Genomic DNA, 18,137 nt, shown 5'->3' with positions numbered 1-18,137 from the left:
TTGGCTGACAGCCGTGGTATATCAGATCGTATACCACGGATATGAAAAAACATGTATTTTTACATGTTTAACCAGTTTATAATCGCAATAAGGCACCTCGGGGGTTTGTGATATATGAACAATATACCACCTTAGCCATGGTATATTGGCCATATACCACACCTCCTCGGGCCTTATTGGTTAAAGAACTCCTCCATTAGTAAGAAATCCTTCATAACAGCGTCTCTCCTTGGAAAGCAGTGTAACAGATGTCAAATGTCTGTTAAAGTGGGTGATGGGTGTGTTCTCTAGGGGTGCTGGCACCGGAGGCCTGGGCCTGACCATCGAGGGAGCCTCTGAGGCTAAGATGACCTGTAAAGACAACAAAGACGGCAGCTGCAGCGTAGAATACGTTCCCTTCACACCTGGAGAGTACGACGTCAACATCAACTTCGGAGGACACCCCATTCCAGGTAATGTGTCATACACACACTGGGTGGTGGGTAGCCTAGATGTTACAGAGGTGGGCCAGCAATCGAAGGATCACCGGTTTGAATCCCAGGTCTGATTGGGAAACATTCTGTTTGGGGATTGAGTTGGCAACCAGAGGGTTTGCTAGAAGCAGAATCATAATGGTACATCTGTCCTCCCACTGTAAACGCTGACCATACGGTGTCTCTGTCTGTGTCCCTGCAGGCAGTCCGTTCCGGGTGCCAGTGAAGGACGTGGTGGACCCTAGTAAGGTGAAGTGTTCAGGTCCAGGGCTGGGGGATGGAGTCAGAGCCCACGTACCTCAGGCCTTTACTGTGGACGCTACCCAGGCTGGAAAGGCAAAAGTGGAAGTACAGCTAACAGGACCATCAGGTGAGAGGAGAGAAACACACACACACACACACACACACACACACACACACACACACACACACACACACACACACACACACACACACACACACACACACACACACACACACACACACACACACACACACACACACACACACACACACACACACACACACACACACACATACACAAGCTCACACAAACACACATAAGCACACTTACATATTTGCATACACACACACACACACACACTTATTTGAATGTCATTTGTTGTCCATAGGTTCTGCTGAGCCTGTTGCTGTGAAGAACAATGGTGATGGCACACACACGGTCAACTACACCCCAGCTCAGGACGGCCCTTACACTGTGTCTGTCAAATACGGAGATCAGGAGGTCCCTCGCAGGTGAGACAGGCTGGCCACGAGATTCAACAGAAACCCTTTAAAACCCTGTAATACACATATTGACTTTTCTGTATAGAAATGTCATACATTTTCAATAGGATCATCACATGCTTTCTTCTCTCTTATTTCTCTCAATTCATTTCAATTCAATTTAAGGGATTTACTGGCATTGGGAAACATATGTTAACATTGCCAAAGCAAGTGAAGTAGATAATCAACAGAAGTGAAATAAACAATACAACTGAACAGTAAACATTACACTCCAAAATAATAAAGACATTTCTCTCTCTCATTCTCTCTCACTATCTCTCTCTCTCTCTCACACTATCTCACTATCTCTCTCTCTCTCTGTCATTCTCTCTCACTCTCTATCTCTCTCTCTCTCTGTCATTCTCTCTCACTCTATCTCTCTTGTGCTCTCTCACTATATCTATCTCTCTCTCTCTCTCTCTTTCTCTCTCCATCCACAGTCCATTCAAGGTGAGGTCCCAGCCTGGTCATGATGCCAGTAAGGTGCGTGCCAGCGGTCCAGGTCTGGATAAATCAGGTGTGGCCGCCAGCCTACCAGTGGAGTTCACCATCGATGCGCGCGACGCAGGAGAGGGACTGCTCACTGTACAGATACTGGTGAGTACATCAACTTCCTCCACACACAGGAAATACACTATCTTCTAGAACCTGAAAGGGTTCTTCAGCTTTCCCCATAGGAGAAGCCTTTGAAGAACCCTATTTGGTTCCAGGTAGAACCCTTTTGAGTTTCATGTAGAACCCTTTCCACAGAGGAAAACTCCAAAAGAGTTCTACCTGGAACAAAAAAAGGTTCTACCTGGAACCAAAAAGGGTTCTCCTATGGGGACAAAGAACACTTTTGGAACCCTTTCTTCTAAGAGTGTAGAGCAGTATTTAATGTCTCAGGAGGTCAGACAATGGCAACACCAGGGTTATGGGTTTAATTTCCTCACGGGCTACATAATACTGAATATATGTGTCAATGTCAGTGTTGACAGTTCTGTAATTCCCTTTTTTGGTTATATAAAAGGTTCTGCTGAATAGAAATACTAATATGACATCTTCTGACCTGCATAGGATCCTGAGGGCAAGCCAAAGAAGGCCACTATCCATGACAACAGAGATGGGACGTACACAGTGTCCTACGTACCAGACTCCACCGGCCCCTACACCATCACCATCAAGTATGGAGGAGATGAGATCCCCTACTCCCCCTACCGCATCTCAGCTCTGCCCACCGGAGACGCCAGCAAGTGTCTGCTTACTGGTACGTCTTGTCCTCCCTTCACAAAGCCAAATTTGAGATGTTTTTCAGTAGTTTGATCTCTCACTTAATTTCCAGTGTCTATCGGAGGCCGTGCCCTGGCGTCGGGTCTGACCAAGATGCAGGCGCACGAAGAGACCATCGTCTCCGTTGACGCAAAGGCTGCAGGGAAGGGCAAGGTGACCTGTTCGGTGACGACCCCAACGGGGGTGGAGCTAGACATGGACGTTCAGGAGAATCGTGACGGAACCTACGACATCTACTACACGGCTCCGGAACCTGGGAAATACGTAATCACCATCCGGTTCGGAGGACAACACATCCCCAAGAGCCCCTTCCATGTAACGGTGAGTACTGCTGGGAGATAGTACTGTCAACATGGCGTTGAAGTTACATTTGTATGTTGAATGGATATAGCTTGATATAATCACTAATACATGAATGCTGGTATGTAACTATCTACCAGGGTTAGGGTTGGTTCTATTTGAATTCCAACTCTGTATAAAGTGGTTGAATGAAGCTGAATTGACTCCAGCCTGAAGTCTACACATTGCATCAAAGTGTAAAGGGGTTTTTCACGTAAACAAAACAGAAGTCAATATAGAGTCTATCATAAATCAAATGAGTTTAATACAAGTTGCAACAAGGAGACAAATCCAGCAGAGAAGCAGAGAAAATGTTGTAACTGGCCTCCTCAGAGAAGGCCCTTATCGACAGACTGTTCTGTCAACGTCACTAAATCTAGTTGGAAACTCCAAATAAGGCCAAGTAGACCGTAGCCACGTATGACATCAGCACTTCAACAGGTCAAAGGTCTGTTTAAGAAGTAAAAGGATCATCATTCGTCAGTTACGACAGACTAATTATAGACTAACAGGTGAAAGCGACTTGATGTTAATAACATGGAGTTAACATGGTACTAAAATACATGGTTATCTCAGGTTTCCCCTCCCAGGGAATTACCTCTGTCAGCGTCTCCCTGCTCATACCAAATAGATGTATTACACATCATTAATAATCAATACAACAGTAGATAACAGAATTAAATACCGGACAATAATGAATCAAATCATTTCCCATTACATGTAGTTACTGTAAAATAGTTGAATGTTTGCAGCTACAGCTAGAAATACAGTAAGTACTTACAGTAGATTCAGTATTCTGACTGTATTTCTCTCTTTTCCCCCCAATAGGCCACCAAGGAGCCTGTTGTCCCTAGCGATGGCATGGATCAGTTCAGACCTCTTAACCTGGTCATCCCGTTCACCGTTCAGCAGGGACCGATCACGGGTACATGGACTTTATTCTGTACTGACAATCAATAGCAAACACACACGCACGCACGCACGCACGCACGCACGCACGCACACACACACACACACACATACACACACACACACACACTCATGAAATATAATTTGTATCTTTCCCAGGTGAGGTGCGTATGCCCTCCGGTAAGACGGCTCGTCCCCACATCACAGACAACAAGGATGGGACCATCACAGTCAAGTTCAACCCTACTGAGAAGGGTCTGCATGAGATGGACATCAAGTATGAAGGAAACCACATCCCAGGTAGGACTCATAACCAGAGGAAACACCTCGTCGTAGCCTTTCTTCAAACTAAACCAGGGCTCAATGCATGCAGTTATGCGCAATTAAGAGACTTTCTTATTTTTATATTTGTATATGTATATATTTTTTTTACCTCAGGTGTATCAACAGGCATATTTACATAGTATATTACATTTGAAATAAACATTGATGAAGTATTTTCTGATGGCCCATCCCTCCATGATCTCTCTCCCCTACAGGAAGTCCCCTCCAGTTCTATGTCGATGCTATAAACAGTGGTCTGGTGACAGCGTATGGGCCTGGGTTGTGTCATGGCACCGTCAACAAACCCGCCACCTTTACTGTCGTCACCAAGAACGCTGGAGAAGGTACTACTTTTTCTTATCCTCTATATTCACAATAATAACTAAATAAAAATACTTTTTATGGCTGAGGAATAGGTTTGAATTGTTAGAGGCAAATGTAGAATTCAGGCTGAACAGAAGCTAATCTCTCTCTCTCTGTCTCTCTCTCTGTCTCTCTCTCTCTCTCTGTCTCCCAGGTGGTCTGTCACTGGCTGTGGAAGGTCCCTCTAAGGCAGAGATCAGCTGTAAAGACAATAAGGACGGTACCTGTACTGTGTCCTACCTGCCCACCTCACCAGGAGACTACAACATCATCGTCAAGTTTGACAACAAGCACATCCCTGGCAGTCCCTTCACTGCTAAGATCACTGGTGAGTGGAATACAGTGGACTGAAATAACGGGACACAGTGTTTGATTGGAGAAGAGCCTCGTATGACCTCTTGGAATTTGACAGATCATAGGATCATGTAAATTCATCCAAATACAACAGCTAGCATTCAGAGCACAGTGGGTGAACGCCATTGAAATGGTTGATCAATTGTGTATTATATGGTTTGTAATGGTCAATAATTATTTTATTTTTTAACCAGGCAAGTCAGTTCAGAACAAATTCCAATGACGGCCTACCAGGGAACAGTGGGTTAGCTGCCTTGTTCAGGGGCAGAACAACAGATTTTTACTTTGTCAGCTCGGGGATTCAATCCAGCAACCTTTCGGTTCCTGGCCCAACGCTCTAACCACTAGGTTACCTGCCGCACCTCTCTCTCTCTCTCTCTCTCTCTCTCTCTCTCTCTCTCTCTCTCATAATGGTTTACTAAATGTTTTATTTCCCCTCTCTGTGTCCAGGTGATGACTCTATCAGGACGTCCCTGCTCAACGTGGGAACAGCAGCAGATCTATCCCTGAAGATCACAGAGTCTGACCTGAGCCTGCTGACAGCTAGCATCAGAGCTCCATCAGGAAACGAGGAGCCCTGTCTGCTCAAGAGATTGCCCAACAGACACATTGGTGAGACACTAGCCTGGCCTGAGAAGTACAAAGATGTTTGGGCCATTGGAGAATTGTAGAATACGTGGTTTGGTTGCCTTAGCCTACTCTGAAGTAGCTTTCGATGCAAACTGAATTATTCCATTTCACTACTTCAGTCTATCTCGAGTTGTTTTAATTTTTCCTCAGATGATTCACTCCTGTCTTCCATTCCTCTGTCCGCAGGTATCTCCTTTACCCCTAAGGAGGTGGGAGAGCACGAGGTGAGCGTGAAGAAGGCCGGTAAGCACGTGACCAACAGCCCCTTCAAGATCCAGGTCGGCCAGTCGGAGATTGGCGAGGCCAGCCGGGTCAAGGCCTTCGGTAAAGGACTGGTGGAGGCACACACCTTTGAAATGGCGGAGTTCTTTGTGGACACTAGGAATGCAGGTAAGACGAGGAACACGGTTTATTTGGATGTCTTTTAGCCCACCATGAGGCCTTATTCCACTGATACTAGGTCAAGATAAAATGCTCTTTCTCCTGTCTTACCATACCTTACCTCTGTCTCTCTCTCTCTTTCTCTCTTATTATCTCTTTCTCTCTCTCTCTCTTTCTTCTCCATCTCTCTCTCTCTTTCCCTCCCATCCCTCTCTCTCTCTCTCTTCCTCTCTCTCTCCATCCCCCACCCATTCCCTCCCCTCTTTCTCTCAGGTTATGGTGGTCTGGGATTGTCTATCGAGGGTCCGAGTAAAGTGGATATAAACTGTGAGGATGTGGAGGATGGGACTTGCAGAGTCAGTTACTGCCCCACAGAGCCAGGCAACTACATTATCAACATCAAGTTTTCTGATAAGCACATCCCTGGTTAGTAGCTTTACTGTCTCACTTCAATCTCCTATATATGGAAATATGACCGTATCATTAAATTAACTTGGTTTATGTGAGGTTGTATTTCATTATAGAACAACATTGTCACTCACTGTTACCTGTGAATTTATTTTCTGCACGATTGAGAGGGCTATTCCGGTTTAAGACCTCTCTCATTGGCTGATACACTACTCCCTGACCTCTCTGATTGGCTGTTGCTGGTACTCTGATAGGGTTGGGCCGTATCCGAATGTTCATACCGTCATATTGTTTCTGTACCATACCAGGGTATACCGTTTTATACCGGAAGTGCACACAAGGGGTGCTATTTGTTTTTGACGCGAAAAACGATTTAGGCAACAGGGATCTTGATCCAGGAAGGGATTGAATGTCTCTGCTGTAACCAAGAAGCTTGGTCTTGACATCTAGACACTTAGCTAGCAAGTTAGCCAACCACATGCATAGCTGGAGCTATTTCTTATAGTTTTCCTTAACTTAGCAGGCACCTCCACAAACACCGTATTTATCATTATTGAAAATCATACCGTCGGTATTTCGAAATACCCCCGTATTACGGTATAAACGCCCAAGACTACTCTCTGACCTCTGATTGGCTGCTCCTCTGCTCCTACAGGAAGTCCTTTCACAGTGAAGGTAACAGGAGAAGGAAGGATGAAGGAGAGCATCACCAGGAAGAGAACAGCCCCCTCCATCGCCTCTGTCGGCAGCGCCTGTGGCCTCAACCTGAAAATCCCTGGTGAGCACAGCCTAAACATGATCACACTGTGATATTACTGTCATGGTGCTGTCATGGTGCTGTCATGGTGCTGTCATGGTGCTGTAATGGTGCTGTCATAGTGCTGTCATGGTGCTGTCATGGTACAGTCATGATGCTGTCATAGTACTGTCATGGTGCTGTCATGGTACTGTCATGGTGCTGTCATCGTACAGTCATGATGCTGTCATGGTACTGTCATGGTGCTGTCATGGTACTGTCATGGTGCTGTCATGGTGCTGTCATGGTGCTGTCATAGTGCTGTCATGGTGCTGTCATGGTACTGTCATGGTGCTGTCATGGTGCTGTCATGGTACTGTCATGGTGCTGTCATGGTGCTGTCATGGTGCTGTCATAGCGCTGAAGTAACCCACATTGCTGTGTTGATATCATCTATAGAATGACAGCAATGGTGGTTGTTAATCCTATCAACTTTCGATCAACTTCCATACAGCTACGAGTTAGCTAGCTTCTTTCATACAGCTACGAGTTAGCAAGCTTCTTCCATACAGCTACGAGTTAGCTAGCTTCTTCCATACAGCTATGAATTAGCACGCTTTTTCCATACAGCTACGAATTAGCAAGCTTTTTCCATACAGCTACGAGTTAGCTAGCTTCTTTCATACAGCTACAAGCTAGCTAGCTTAAAAGCTAAGTTAGCTAGCATGAGTCTTCAAGTATTGCTTGTGTCAAAGACTAAACCAAACACTTCCTGCTTCCCTCCCTGCTCTCTCTCCACCAATAGGAAACTGGTTCCAGATGGTGTCAGCCCAGGAGAGGATGACTCGCACATTCACACGCAGCAGCCACACGTACACGCGCACAGAGCGCACGGAGATCAGCAAGATGAGGGGCGGAGAGACGAAGAGGGAGGTGAGGGTAGAGGAGAGCACCCAGATGGGAGGAGCAGGAGGAGGCAGTCCCTTCAGAGATGTGTTTGGAGACTTCCTGGGCAGAGAGAGTCTGGCTAGCTTCGCTGGTATACCCGCTACAGCCACACCAACACCTGGTGAGAATGAATGAAGAAATAATACGACTAACACTTCTCTGGTGCACTTGTTCTTCTTTACTCTCAATATCACTGATCTTGGTACAGTAGCAGCTCGTTTCTAGAAGGTTTTACTTTACAATGGTCATGATCGATATAGGGTTGTTTTACTTACTTTAGTTGAATGTATGGATTGAAAAACAACACGCCTTCCAGCCAGTCTGACACCTCTCTTCCCCCTCCCCTCCTCCCTCCCCCAGGTGAGACAGTTACCCAGGGTAGTATGACAGCCCAGGTGACCAGCCCCGGGGGTAAAACAGAACAGGCAGAGATCGTAGATGGCGGGGATAGCACCTACAGCGTCCGCTTCGTACCCCAGGAGATGGGGGCCCACACGGTCAACGTGAAGTACAGCGGGCAGCATGTCCCCGGAAGTCCCTTCCAGTTCACTGTTGGGCCCATGGGAGAAGGAGGGTCCCACAAGGTCCGGGCCGGAGGCACTGGGCTGGAGAGAGGAGTGGCAGGAGCACCAAGTAAGTCGTTTGACCTGACCGCCTGTGTCTCGCTGGAAACCCCCACCAGTTAATTGATGTACTTGTCTTTTCCTTTAGTTTTACCAACAGTCATTTTGCAGATAGCAGCTATTTTGAAGAATGTTTAACCTTCAATAAGTGATTTTTCCCCCCCTTGCTTTAGTTGAATGTGTTATCTACTTTAGTTGAACCAGGTTTTAACACGTCTGTGTGTCTCCTCTCTCTCTCTTTTCCCTTTCCCTCTCTCTCTCTGTCTCTCCCTCCCTCTCTGTTACTCTCCGTAGCTGAGTTCAGTATCTGGACACGTGAGGCTGGTGCAGGAGGTCTGTCCATCGCTGTAGAGGGGCCCAGTAAGGCTGAGATCTCATTTGAAGACAGGAAGGATGGATCCTGTGGGGTGGCCTACATCGTTCAGGAGCCAGGTGAGATAGTACCCCCGTAGCCCCATCTAGCCCCACCTAACCATATCTAGCCCCATCTGTCTCTCCCTCCCTTTCTCTCTGTCATCTCTCTAGCCCCATCTAGCCCCATCTAGCTCCAAGGACCAACTGTTATTTACAGTGGCTTGTGAAAGTATTCACCCCCCTTGGCATTTTTCCTATTTTGTTGCCTTACAGCCTGAAAACAACATGCCTACCACTTCGAAGATGCAAAATATTTTTTATAGTAAAAAAAAAAGAACTTGAGCGTGCATAACTACCCCCCCCCCCAAAGTCAATACTTTGTAGATCCACATTTTGTAGAAATGACAGCTGCATGTCTCTTGGGGTATCTCTATGAGCTTGGCACATCTAGCCACTGGGATTTTTGCTCATTCTTCAAGGCAAAACTGCTCCAGCTCCTTCAAGTTGGACGGGTTCCGCTGGTGTACAGCAATCTTTAAGTCATACCACAGATTCTCAATTGGATTGAGGCCTGAGCTTTGACTAGGCCATTCCAAGACATTTAAATGTTCAACTTAAACCACTAGTGTTGCTTTAGCAGTATGCTTAGGGTCATTGTCCTGCTGGAAGGTGAACCTCCGTCCCAGTCTCAAATCTCTGGAAGACTGAAACAGGTTTCCCTCAAAAATTTCCCAGTATTTAGCTCCATCCATCATTCCTTCAATTCTGACCAGTTTCCCAGTCCCTGCTGATGAAAAACATCCCCACAGCATGATGCTGCCACCACCATGCTTCACTGTGGGGATGGTATTCACGGGGAGGTGTTGGGTTTGAGAGGTGTTGGGTTTGCGCCAGACATAGCGTTTTCCTTGATGGCCAAAACGCTCAATTTTAATCTCATCAGACCAGAGTACCTTCTTCCATATGTTTGGGGAGTTTCCCACGTGCCTTTTGTCGAACACCAAACGTGTTTGCTTATTTTTTTCTTTAAGCAATGGCTTTTTTCTGGCCACTCTTCCGTAAAGCCCAGCTCTGTGTAGTGTACGGCTTAAAGTGGTCCTATGGACAGATACTCCAATCTCCGCTGTGGAGCTTTGCAGCTCCTTCAGGGTTATCTTTGGTCTCTTTGTTGGTCTCTGATTAAGGCCCTCCTTGCCTGGTCTGTGAGGTTTGGTGGGCGGCCCTCTCTTGGCAGGTTTGTTGTGGTGCCATATTCTTTACATTTTTTAATAATGGATTTAATGGTGCTCCGTGGGATGTTCAAAGTTACGGATATTTTTTTATAACCCAACCCTGATCTGTACTTCTCCACAACTTTGTCCCTGACCTGTTTGGAGAGCTCCTTGGTCTTCATGGTGCCGCTTGCTTGGTGGTGCCCCTTACTTAGTGGCGATGCAGACTCTGGGGCCTTTCAGAACAGGTGCATATATACTGAGCTCATGTGACAGATCATGTGACACTTAGATTGCACACAGGTGGACTTTATTTAACTAATTATGTGACTTCTGAAGGTAATTGGTTGCACCAGATCTTATTTAGGGGCTTCATGGCAAAGGGGGTGAATACATCATACGCACCACTTTTCCGTTTTACTTTTTTCTGTTTTTTTTGTAAAGGTTTTTTTTCTTCATTTAATTTCACCAATTTGGACTATTTTGTGTATGTCCATTACATGAAATCCAAATAAAAATTAATTCAAATTACACAACAAAATAGGAAAAACGGCAAGGGGGATGAATACTTTTGCAAGGCGCTGTGTATATACATACAGTAATATATATATATTATACATACAGAGACAGAGAGAGAGAGAGAGAGACAGAGAGAGAGAGAAAGACAAGGCACTGTACACCATGTCTATCTCCTTCCCTACTCCTACATGAGAATCATCTGATCGTACTGTTATTCTGGTATCTAACCGCTGGTTCCTCTCTGTGTTTGTGTCCTCAGGTGACTATGAAGTGTCTATCAAGTTCAACAACGAGCACATCCCCGACAGCCCCTTCATCGTTCCCATAGCAACGCTGTCTGACGAGGCACGCAGACTCACTGTCACCAGCCTGCAGGTAGGAACACACACACACACACACACACACACACACACACACACACACACACACACACACACACACACACACACACACACACACACACACACACACACACACACACACAGGAATACACTGAATGACGTCTTTGTTAGAACACTCCTCACAAGGCCATCATTTGTGACCGGCTACAGGATCTGAGGCATTTGACGCCAGTTCCTACTTCACAGTAGCGCCGTTTAAATTACTTTTTAAAATGTTTTATGTTAATGCTTTTTTGAACATGTGAACTTTCATGTGCCTTAATTACAAACTGGTGTGGGATCTGTTAATGTGTATTCAAAATATAAATTATCAGATTAGTTTAGCCAAGGAGAAAAAGCATTTTGCTATATAAAGACAAGATCCTTCCTGACTAGTCATGATTGGCTGAGATAGACATAAGATGAGTCCTGATTGGTCTGTCATGTCACATGCTTTTGTCTGTAACAGAATGGAGGCTTCCCTGGTCCATTTTTAGATCACCCTTGCTACCACAGTTTTTTGGAAGGATACAATATACTGTAACTGAAAAAGTGTTGCTACAGCTCTCAAGAACATAGCTGCCCTGAATATAGCTGGGTTTAAGTAGAGAGACTACTGTCTGGAGGACAATGCTAACTCACGTGTTTACAGGTGTGGGTAGGAGGGGCTAAGGCTTAAGAGATGGGTGGGGCTAAGGCTCAAGAGGGTGTGAACTATGCTGAATGGGCGTGAACAAGGAAGAGCTCTCTAGGAAGTGTGAAAATCTCATCAAAATCTTTCAAAAGGCATTTTGTTATAATTGTCTCTTAAGTGGGATAACAAGTTTATCAACTTTTAAAGCAGCATAACGTTCCCATGTCATAAAATGCAAATACATTTATACATACATTTGATATAAGCCTCAATAGAGAAATCGAGACACAATTTACAATAACAATAGTTGTTTGTTGGTCAGGTTTGTCCCATAGATTTATTTGTCCTTAGAAGTGAAGCCAGAGGCGAGTGGTCTGTAGCAGTAACCAAGACAATATTGTTGTGTTGTTTAGTGGTGAGTGAGAGGGATCAGCTGTCCCTTCTCCAATTATGGGGTCATCGTGGGGTCTAGCTGTTTGACAACGGGCCACAGGGACACACATAAACACCTCCTCCCTCTTAAATACTCTCATCCTCAGATATCGCTCTCCTTACTCTTGTTTCAGATTTATATATATATATACAAGATGAGTCACTGTCTCACACACGTTGTCTCATGCAGAAGACACACATACACACACACACACAGGTCCTGACCCTGTTTTTCCTCTCTCTCTCTCTCTCTCTCTCCCCTCTTCTCCTTCCCCCCAGGAGAAGGATCTGAAGGTGAATCAGGAAGCGTCGTTCGCTGTGCAGCGTAACGGGGCGAGGGGCGTGGTCGATGCTAAGGTCCACACCCCATCTGGCTCAGCTGAGGAGTGTTACGTCACCGAGCTGGACAGTGGTAAGATAACCCTGACTTTAATACACATCATACCAGTCCATAGAACAATAGAGTTATGGTAGCTCTCTTCTCCTCTCCTCTCCTCTCCTCTCCTCTCCTCTCCTCTCCTCTCCTATTCTTATAACTCTCTTCTATTATCTCCAGACAAGAACGCGATCCGCTTCATTCCACGTGAGAACGGCGTGCACTCCATTGACGTCAAGTTCAACGGCAGTCACATCCCCGGTAGCCCGTTCAACGTGCGGGTGGGGGAGGCAGGACAGGCTGGAGACCCAGGCATGGTGACAGCATACGGGCCTGGACTGGAGGGAGGATCTACAGGTACACACTACACCTTATCTCTTCTGACTCCAGCTTTACAGAGGAAACCCCTACTTTCAACAAATGTTGTACTGTCAAAGAACAAGAAGGGGGGTTGGAAGCCAGGGTCAACCATGGTGCAGTTTAGGCTGAGATCTCCCCTTTTGAAGGAGGGATGGATCCTGTGGGGTGGCCTTGGTCAATGCCTTGGTCAAAGGCACAACAGCAGGAGATGGCATCTAGGATAACTGTACATATACCCCTGACCGTCTGTCTCTCTCCCTCTCTCTCTCTAGGCGTGGCCTCTGAGTTCGTAGTGAACACGTGTAACGCGGGGTCAGGTGCCCTGTCTGTGACCATTGACGGCCCCTCTAAGGTCAAGATGGACTGTTCCGAGTGCCCCGATGGCTACAAGGTTATCTACACTCCTATGGCCCCCGGCAGCTATCTCATTAACATCAAATACGGAGGACCCAACCACATAGTGGGCAGCCCCTTCAAAGCCAGAGTCACAGGTGTGTGTGTGTGTGACACGTGTGTGTGTGTGGCGTGTGTCAGATCTTGATGAAAAGGATGTTTGATGTTTTCGTTATGAAACGAGACTAGGGTTGCAAAGGGAGGGTATATTACTGGAAGCTCTCTACGTTTACTAGTAAACTATCAGAATGTTGGTATCTTTAAAGGATTTCCTGTAGTCTATCATTAGACATCTAGTGGTCCTTTTGGGTACTGTCTGTAATTATCTCTGGCTTTATCGCATATAAAATATATGAAGTAGTTAAATAAGATGATTTTTCTAATTAAAAATGTAATGACAAAGCTGTGAAACATTAACCTAAATATAAACCATCAACGTAGTGAAAACCGTTGTTGTTTAAAATGAGGGTTTCAACATGAAATATCCTCTGTATACTTGTTTACACTTTTATTTATTTGACTATGTCATTGTGTTTTTGTTGTCAATGTTTTGGTGTCAAACTGGTGGCAGCGGTGAAAAAAATCTATAGTTGGATGAGTTCATTGAAAATAATGCCATTGTTGATTAAACACTTTTTTCATTAATTTGCCATTTTCTCTTGAACAATATGGTCTATCTACTAGAAACTCATGGACAATATGGACACAGAGATAAAAAAGGAATACTATAGGAATAATTGTATTTATTTATTATTCAAGTATAAATTACCAAAGTTCCTATAGATTGCCATCGATTTTCCATTAATTACCAAAATGACTGAATATTTCGATAACTTTGGTAAACTAGCGGTAGCTTTGCAACCCTAAACGAGACACTCTGAAAAGTTAGAAGTTCCTCGAAATGATGTTATAAATACTTAGTAAAATAAATACTTAATACTGAAATGTTACGTAAATGTTATATAAATCTGTTTAGTCTCATCGGGATTGTAGAATTAGTAGTCATGGACCACAATGCTGAAGGCTGGAGGCATTCTCAGAAACACTGGCAGAATGCAGCTAGATGTGAAGTGACATAGAATCCCTCTGAGTACTAGCACTCTTAGCTAGCTGTATGAAGATGGATGATACAGCAGAGTTCTTCTAAGCAGGGTCCCACCCTCTCATAAGAAACCCCCCATCCATGGTGTTTTAGTCTAGTGTTTGTGTCTGTATCGAGGAGGTGTTAGGTTATGTAATGTCTGGTTGGAGTTGTGACTGCAGTTCTTTTGTAACATGTTTGCTTGTCTCTTCCACTCTCTCTATCTCCTCTCTCTCTCCTCTCTATCTCCTCTCTCTCCTCTGTCTCTATCTCCTCTCTCTCTATCTCTATCTCCTCTCTCTCTCCTCTCTCCTCTCTATCCCTCTCTATCTCCTCTCTCTCTCCTCTCTCCTCTCTATCCCTCTCTATCTCCTCTCTCTCCTCTGTCTCTCCTCTCTCAGGTACCCGTCTGTCCGGTGGTCACAGCCTTCACGAGACGTCCTCGGTGCTGGTAGAGACGGTCACTAAGACTTCCAAGGTGGCCGGAGCGTACAGCTCCTTATCGTCCTCATCCAAACTGACCTCAGATGCCAGCAAGGTGGTCTGTCGAGGCGCAGGGCTCTCCAAGGCTCTGGTGGGACAGAAGAACATCTTCAATGTAGACTGCAGCAAAGCAGGTGAGATGGATAGGTTACACACACACACACACACACACACTAACACAATCCTTCTATGCCACGTGTAACCTTGTATCTCCCCTCCTCCAGGCTCTAACATGTTGCTGGTGGGAGTGCACGGCCCCACGACCCCATGTGAAGAGGTGTACGTCAAACACATGGGCAACCGCCTCTACAACGTCACCTACACTGTCAAAGACAAGGGAAACTACATCGTTATCGTCAAGTGGGGCGACGATAGTGTCCCCGGCAGCCCCTTCAATGTAGCTGTGCCTTGAAGGAACTTGAAGGAACACCCGACCCCTGATCCCCACCACACCTTGCTGCGTTGCACCGCTACACTCCTCAGCGGACTACTGTAGAACCGCCTCTCTCAACATGCACTAAAGAATCCAAGAATCAGATTTCAGCCTTAATTTAAAGAATGTGCCAAAAGCTTGTTGTATTTAACTCTGTTACTGTTTTTAGAGTGAAGTTCTAGGTGACTAGTGTGGCGTCATAGAGATGGGAAGAGGCGACTGCCCTCTATCCAACTCTATGTGTACTGGAGACATGCTCCAAGTCATGTGATGTTGGTCTAAGTATTTTGACTGGTACAAGATCCTGTCCAGCCAATAGAAAGGGATTATTGTGTAGCAATGAAATGGCTTAATGTGTGAGTGTTTAGGACATAGGATAATTTGCTTTTAAACAGTATTAAAGTGTGATATTATATGATTTTGTATGCTTAAAGACATTTGAAAAGGTATTTTTATTATATTAACCAATTCCTTGGTAAGTCTTTGCAGACCTAATAATAAAGATATAACTGCTATCTTGGCAGAATACGAGTGGGTTTATTTACTGTTTTTGATTGGAATATGGTGAAAAACATATTTCACATGAAGATAATGTTTACAGTAGGCTACATACAAGGGTAACACTTTCTATGATATACACTCTACACAATGTATTATAAACACATGTCCAATGCTTTGTGAGTGTTATAAATAGGTGTTTAAAGTACTTAATAATATTTACAAAATATTAAACAGGACGAAGTGCATCAACTGGACTGAAAACAATACATCTGTGAACTGTGGCACATTGAAGCCTATGATTGGTCTAGTTATGTAAGGGACCAAGGGGATTGGATGCACATTCTTTGAAAGAAACAGCCCTCAAGATTAGAGTGGAGCTGTGGGAGCAACCAGCACTTTTTAAAAGAGACCGGATTCCCACTAACCGCAGGGGTTCCAGGATTATTTCCAGCAAAATCAAACTGTTTTAGAGACTGACAGACAAGGTCTGGTAGGGCTCCAGTTCTTCCTGTCAGAATAAGCAACAGAGGACTTGGAAACCATATCAACTCCTGCAGAAATGGCACTATGGTTATTGTGAGTAACCTAATTTATGTTCCTTTAACGTCGCCTTCTAGTGAGTTCATACAAACTGTCATCTCCTACTATTCTGATAGATTGGAGACTGTCAGAAAACATGGTTTTAAACGTTAATAATTTGGTTGTTATTCCATTGGTTACCTCGAGGTAGATGCCCCAGGGATAGAGTGGCCCACACATTGAATATGGAGCTTTTAAATGTTAGCGCAATCACAAGTAAAACCTTTCTCGTGAATGACCTCATTACAGAGCGCAAATTTGATTGGATGTTTCTCACTGAAACATGGCTGTCATCAGACTGTAGTGCTGCTCTTAGTGAAGCCCCTCCTCCCCGAACTACAGCTTTTCATACTCTATCAGAAACGCGAAAAAGACTGGGTGGACAGCCTACATTTCTACTCATGCACTCAGCTGTAAGGACATTTCGTTTGGTGACTTTAGGTCTTTTAAGCATCATGCTATACTGTTTAAATGTCAGGCACCAGTACTGGCTATAACCCTGTATAGGCCACCAAAGCACTGCCCCACTTTCTTTACTGATTTCTCTGAACTATTGTCTATTGACCTTGAGAACTATGATAAAATCATTGTGTTGGGCGATTTTAATATTCATGCTGACAAAGAGACTGACTCCAAGACCATTGAATTTATGAATCTTTTGAGCTCTAGGGATTTTATCCAACATGTTACTGTGCCCACCCATAACCGCGGCCATACTCTGGGCCTGGTTATTACCAAGGGGCTTTCTACTGGGCCCACCCATAACGACAACCATACTCTGGACCTGGTTATTACCAAGGGGCTTTCTACTGGGTCCACCCATAACCACAGCCATACTCTGGACCTGGTTATTACCAAGGGGCTTTCTACTGGGCCCACCCATAACCACGGCCATACTCTGGACCTGGTTATTACCAAGGGGCTTTCTACTGGGCCCACCCATAACCACGGCCATACTCTGGACCTGGTTATTACCAAGGGGCTTTCTACTGGGCCCACCATAACCACGGCCATACTTTGGACCTGGTTATTACCAAGGGGCTTTCTACTGGGCCCACCCATAACCACAGCCATACTCTGGACCTGGTTATTACCAAGGGGCTTTCTACTGGGCCCACCCATAACCACAGCCATACTCTGGACCTGGTTATTACCAAGGGGCTTTCTACTGGCATATCCTCTATTGTTAATGTTGCTTTATCTAATCACCACTGTGGATTTATACTAAAGTTGCTGGTCCATTATGATATTCTGAGAGAGCAACTTGGCATATATAACAAGGCAATTAGAAATGCCAGACGGACTCATTTCTCTAACTTGATCGCTATTAATCAGAATAATTTGAGAGTGCTCTTCTTGACCAGTGATGGCCTGATAAATCCTACCACCGCAAACCAATGTGAACTTTCCTCCACATCTAAATGTGTTGAGTTTGCGGCATATTTCAGAGATAAGATAACACACGTTAGGCTGGGTATCAGTCAAGTAAGACCTGATGAGAAGTTGGATATGTGTCCTAGCCTACCACACAAAGGCACTATGGATTTATTTTCCCAGGTTGACACAGACATGCTCAGGAAAGTGACATCACAACTTAAGCCTTCTACCTGCCTTCTTGCTCCTATCTCCACCACCTTCTTCAAAACAGTTTTTAATTGCATATCTGAAGAAGTGCAAGCTATTGTTAATCACTTCCTGTTCACAGGCACTTTCCCCACTGCACTAACAACTGCTATGGTCATCTAGATTCTTCAGCTCTTAGCAATTTCCGGCCATTCTTCAACCTTCCATTCTTAAGCAAAATTCTGGAGAAATTTGTGCTCAAACAGCTAAATATTTTTTTTAAATGCAAACTGTA

At 44.9% G+C, this 18,137-nt stretch overlaps 1 protein-coding gene across 2 annotated transcripts in view; it reads left to right on the top strand.

The window, feature by feature from the left end:
* The window catches only part of LOC139584254 (filamin-C-like), a 43,576-nt gene extending 27,862 nt beyond the window's left edge, over positions 1-15,714 (top strand). For both annotated transcript variants that reach the window (XM_071415877.1, XM_071415874.1), the window contains 23 exons: positions 292-452; positions 676-843; positions 1,106-1,229; positions 1,700-1,856; positions 2,316-2,505; positions 2,581-2,849; positions 3,696-3,792; positions 3,936-4,076; positions 4,316-4,444; positions 4,618-4,791; positions 5,268-5,429; positions 5,634-5,837; positions 6,102-6,254; positions 6,892-7,014; positions 7,778-8,041; positions 8,281-8,553; positions 8,838-8,975; positions 10,887-11,002; positions 12,353-12,485; positions 12,630-12,806; positions 13,082-13,300; positions 14,685-14,900; positions 14,991-15,714. In XM_071415877.1, the coding sequence (XP_071271978.1) occupies positions 292-452; positions 676-843; positions 1,106-1,229; positions 1,700-1,856; positions 2,316-2,505; positions 2,581-2,849; positions 3,696-3,792; positions 3,936-4,076; positions 4,316-4,444; positions 4,618-4,791; positions 5,268-5,429; positions 5,634-5,837; positions 6,102-6,254; positions 6,892-7,014; positions 7,778-8,041; positions 8,281-8,553; positions 8,838-8,975; positions 10,887-11,002; positions 12,353-12,485; positions 12,630-12,806; positions 13,082-13,300; positions 14,685-14,900; positions 14,991-15,178 (3,976 nt within the window). In that variant the 3' untranslated portion in view covers positions 15,179-15,714. The remainder of the gene's footprint in view (positions 1-291; positions 453-675; positions 844-1,105; positions 1,230-1,699; positions 1,857-2,315; positions 2,506-2,580; positions 2,850-3,695; positions 3,793-3,935; positions 4,077-4,315; positions 4,445-4,617; positions 4,792-5,267; positions 5,430-5,633; positions 5,838-6,101; positions 6,255-6,891; positions 7,015-7,777; positions 8,042-8,280; positions 8,554-8,837; positions 8,976-10,886; positions 11,003-12,352; positions 12,486-12,629; positions 12,807-13,081; positions 13,301-14,684; positions 14,901-14,990) is intronic.
* Positions 15,715-18,137: the final 2,423 nt, after the last annotated feature.

Source organism: Salvelinus alpinus, chromosome 9, assembly GCF_045679555.1.
Source record: "Salvelinus alpinus chromosome 9, SLU_Salpinus.1, whole genome shotgun sequence".
Classification (NCBI taxonomy): Eukaryota; Metazoa; Chordata; class Actinopteri; order Salmoniformes; family Salmonidae; genus Salvelinus; species Salvelinus alpinus.
The sequence above is the reverse complement of the archived record's forward strand: the minus strand, read 5'-3'. Positions and strand labels throughout refer to the sequence as shown.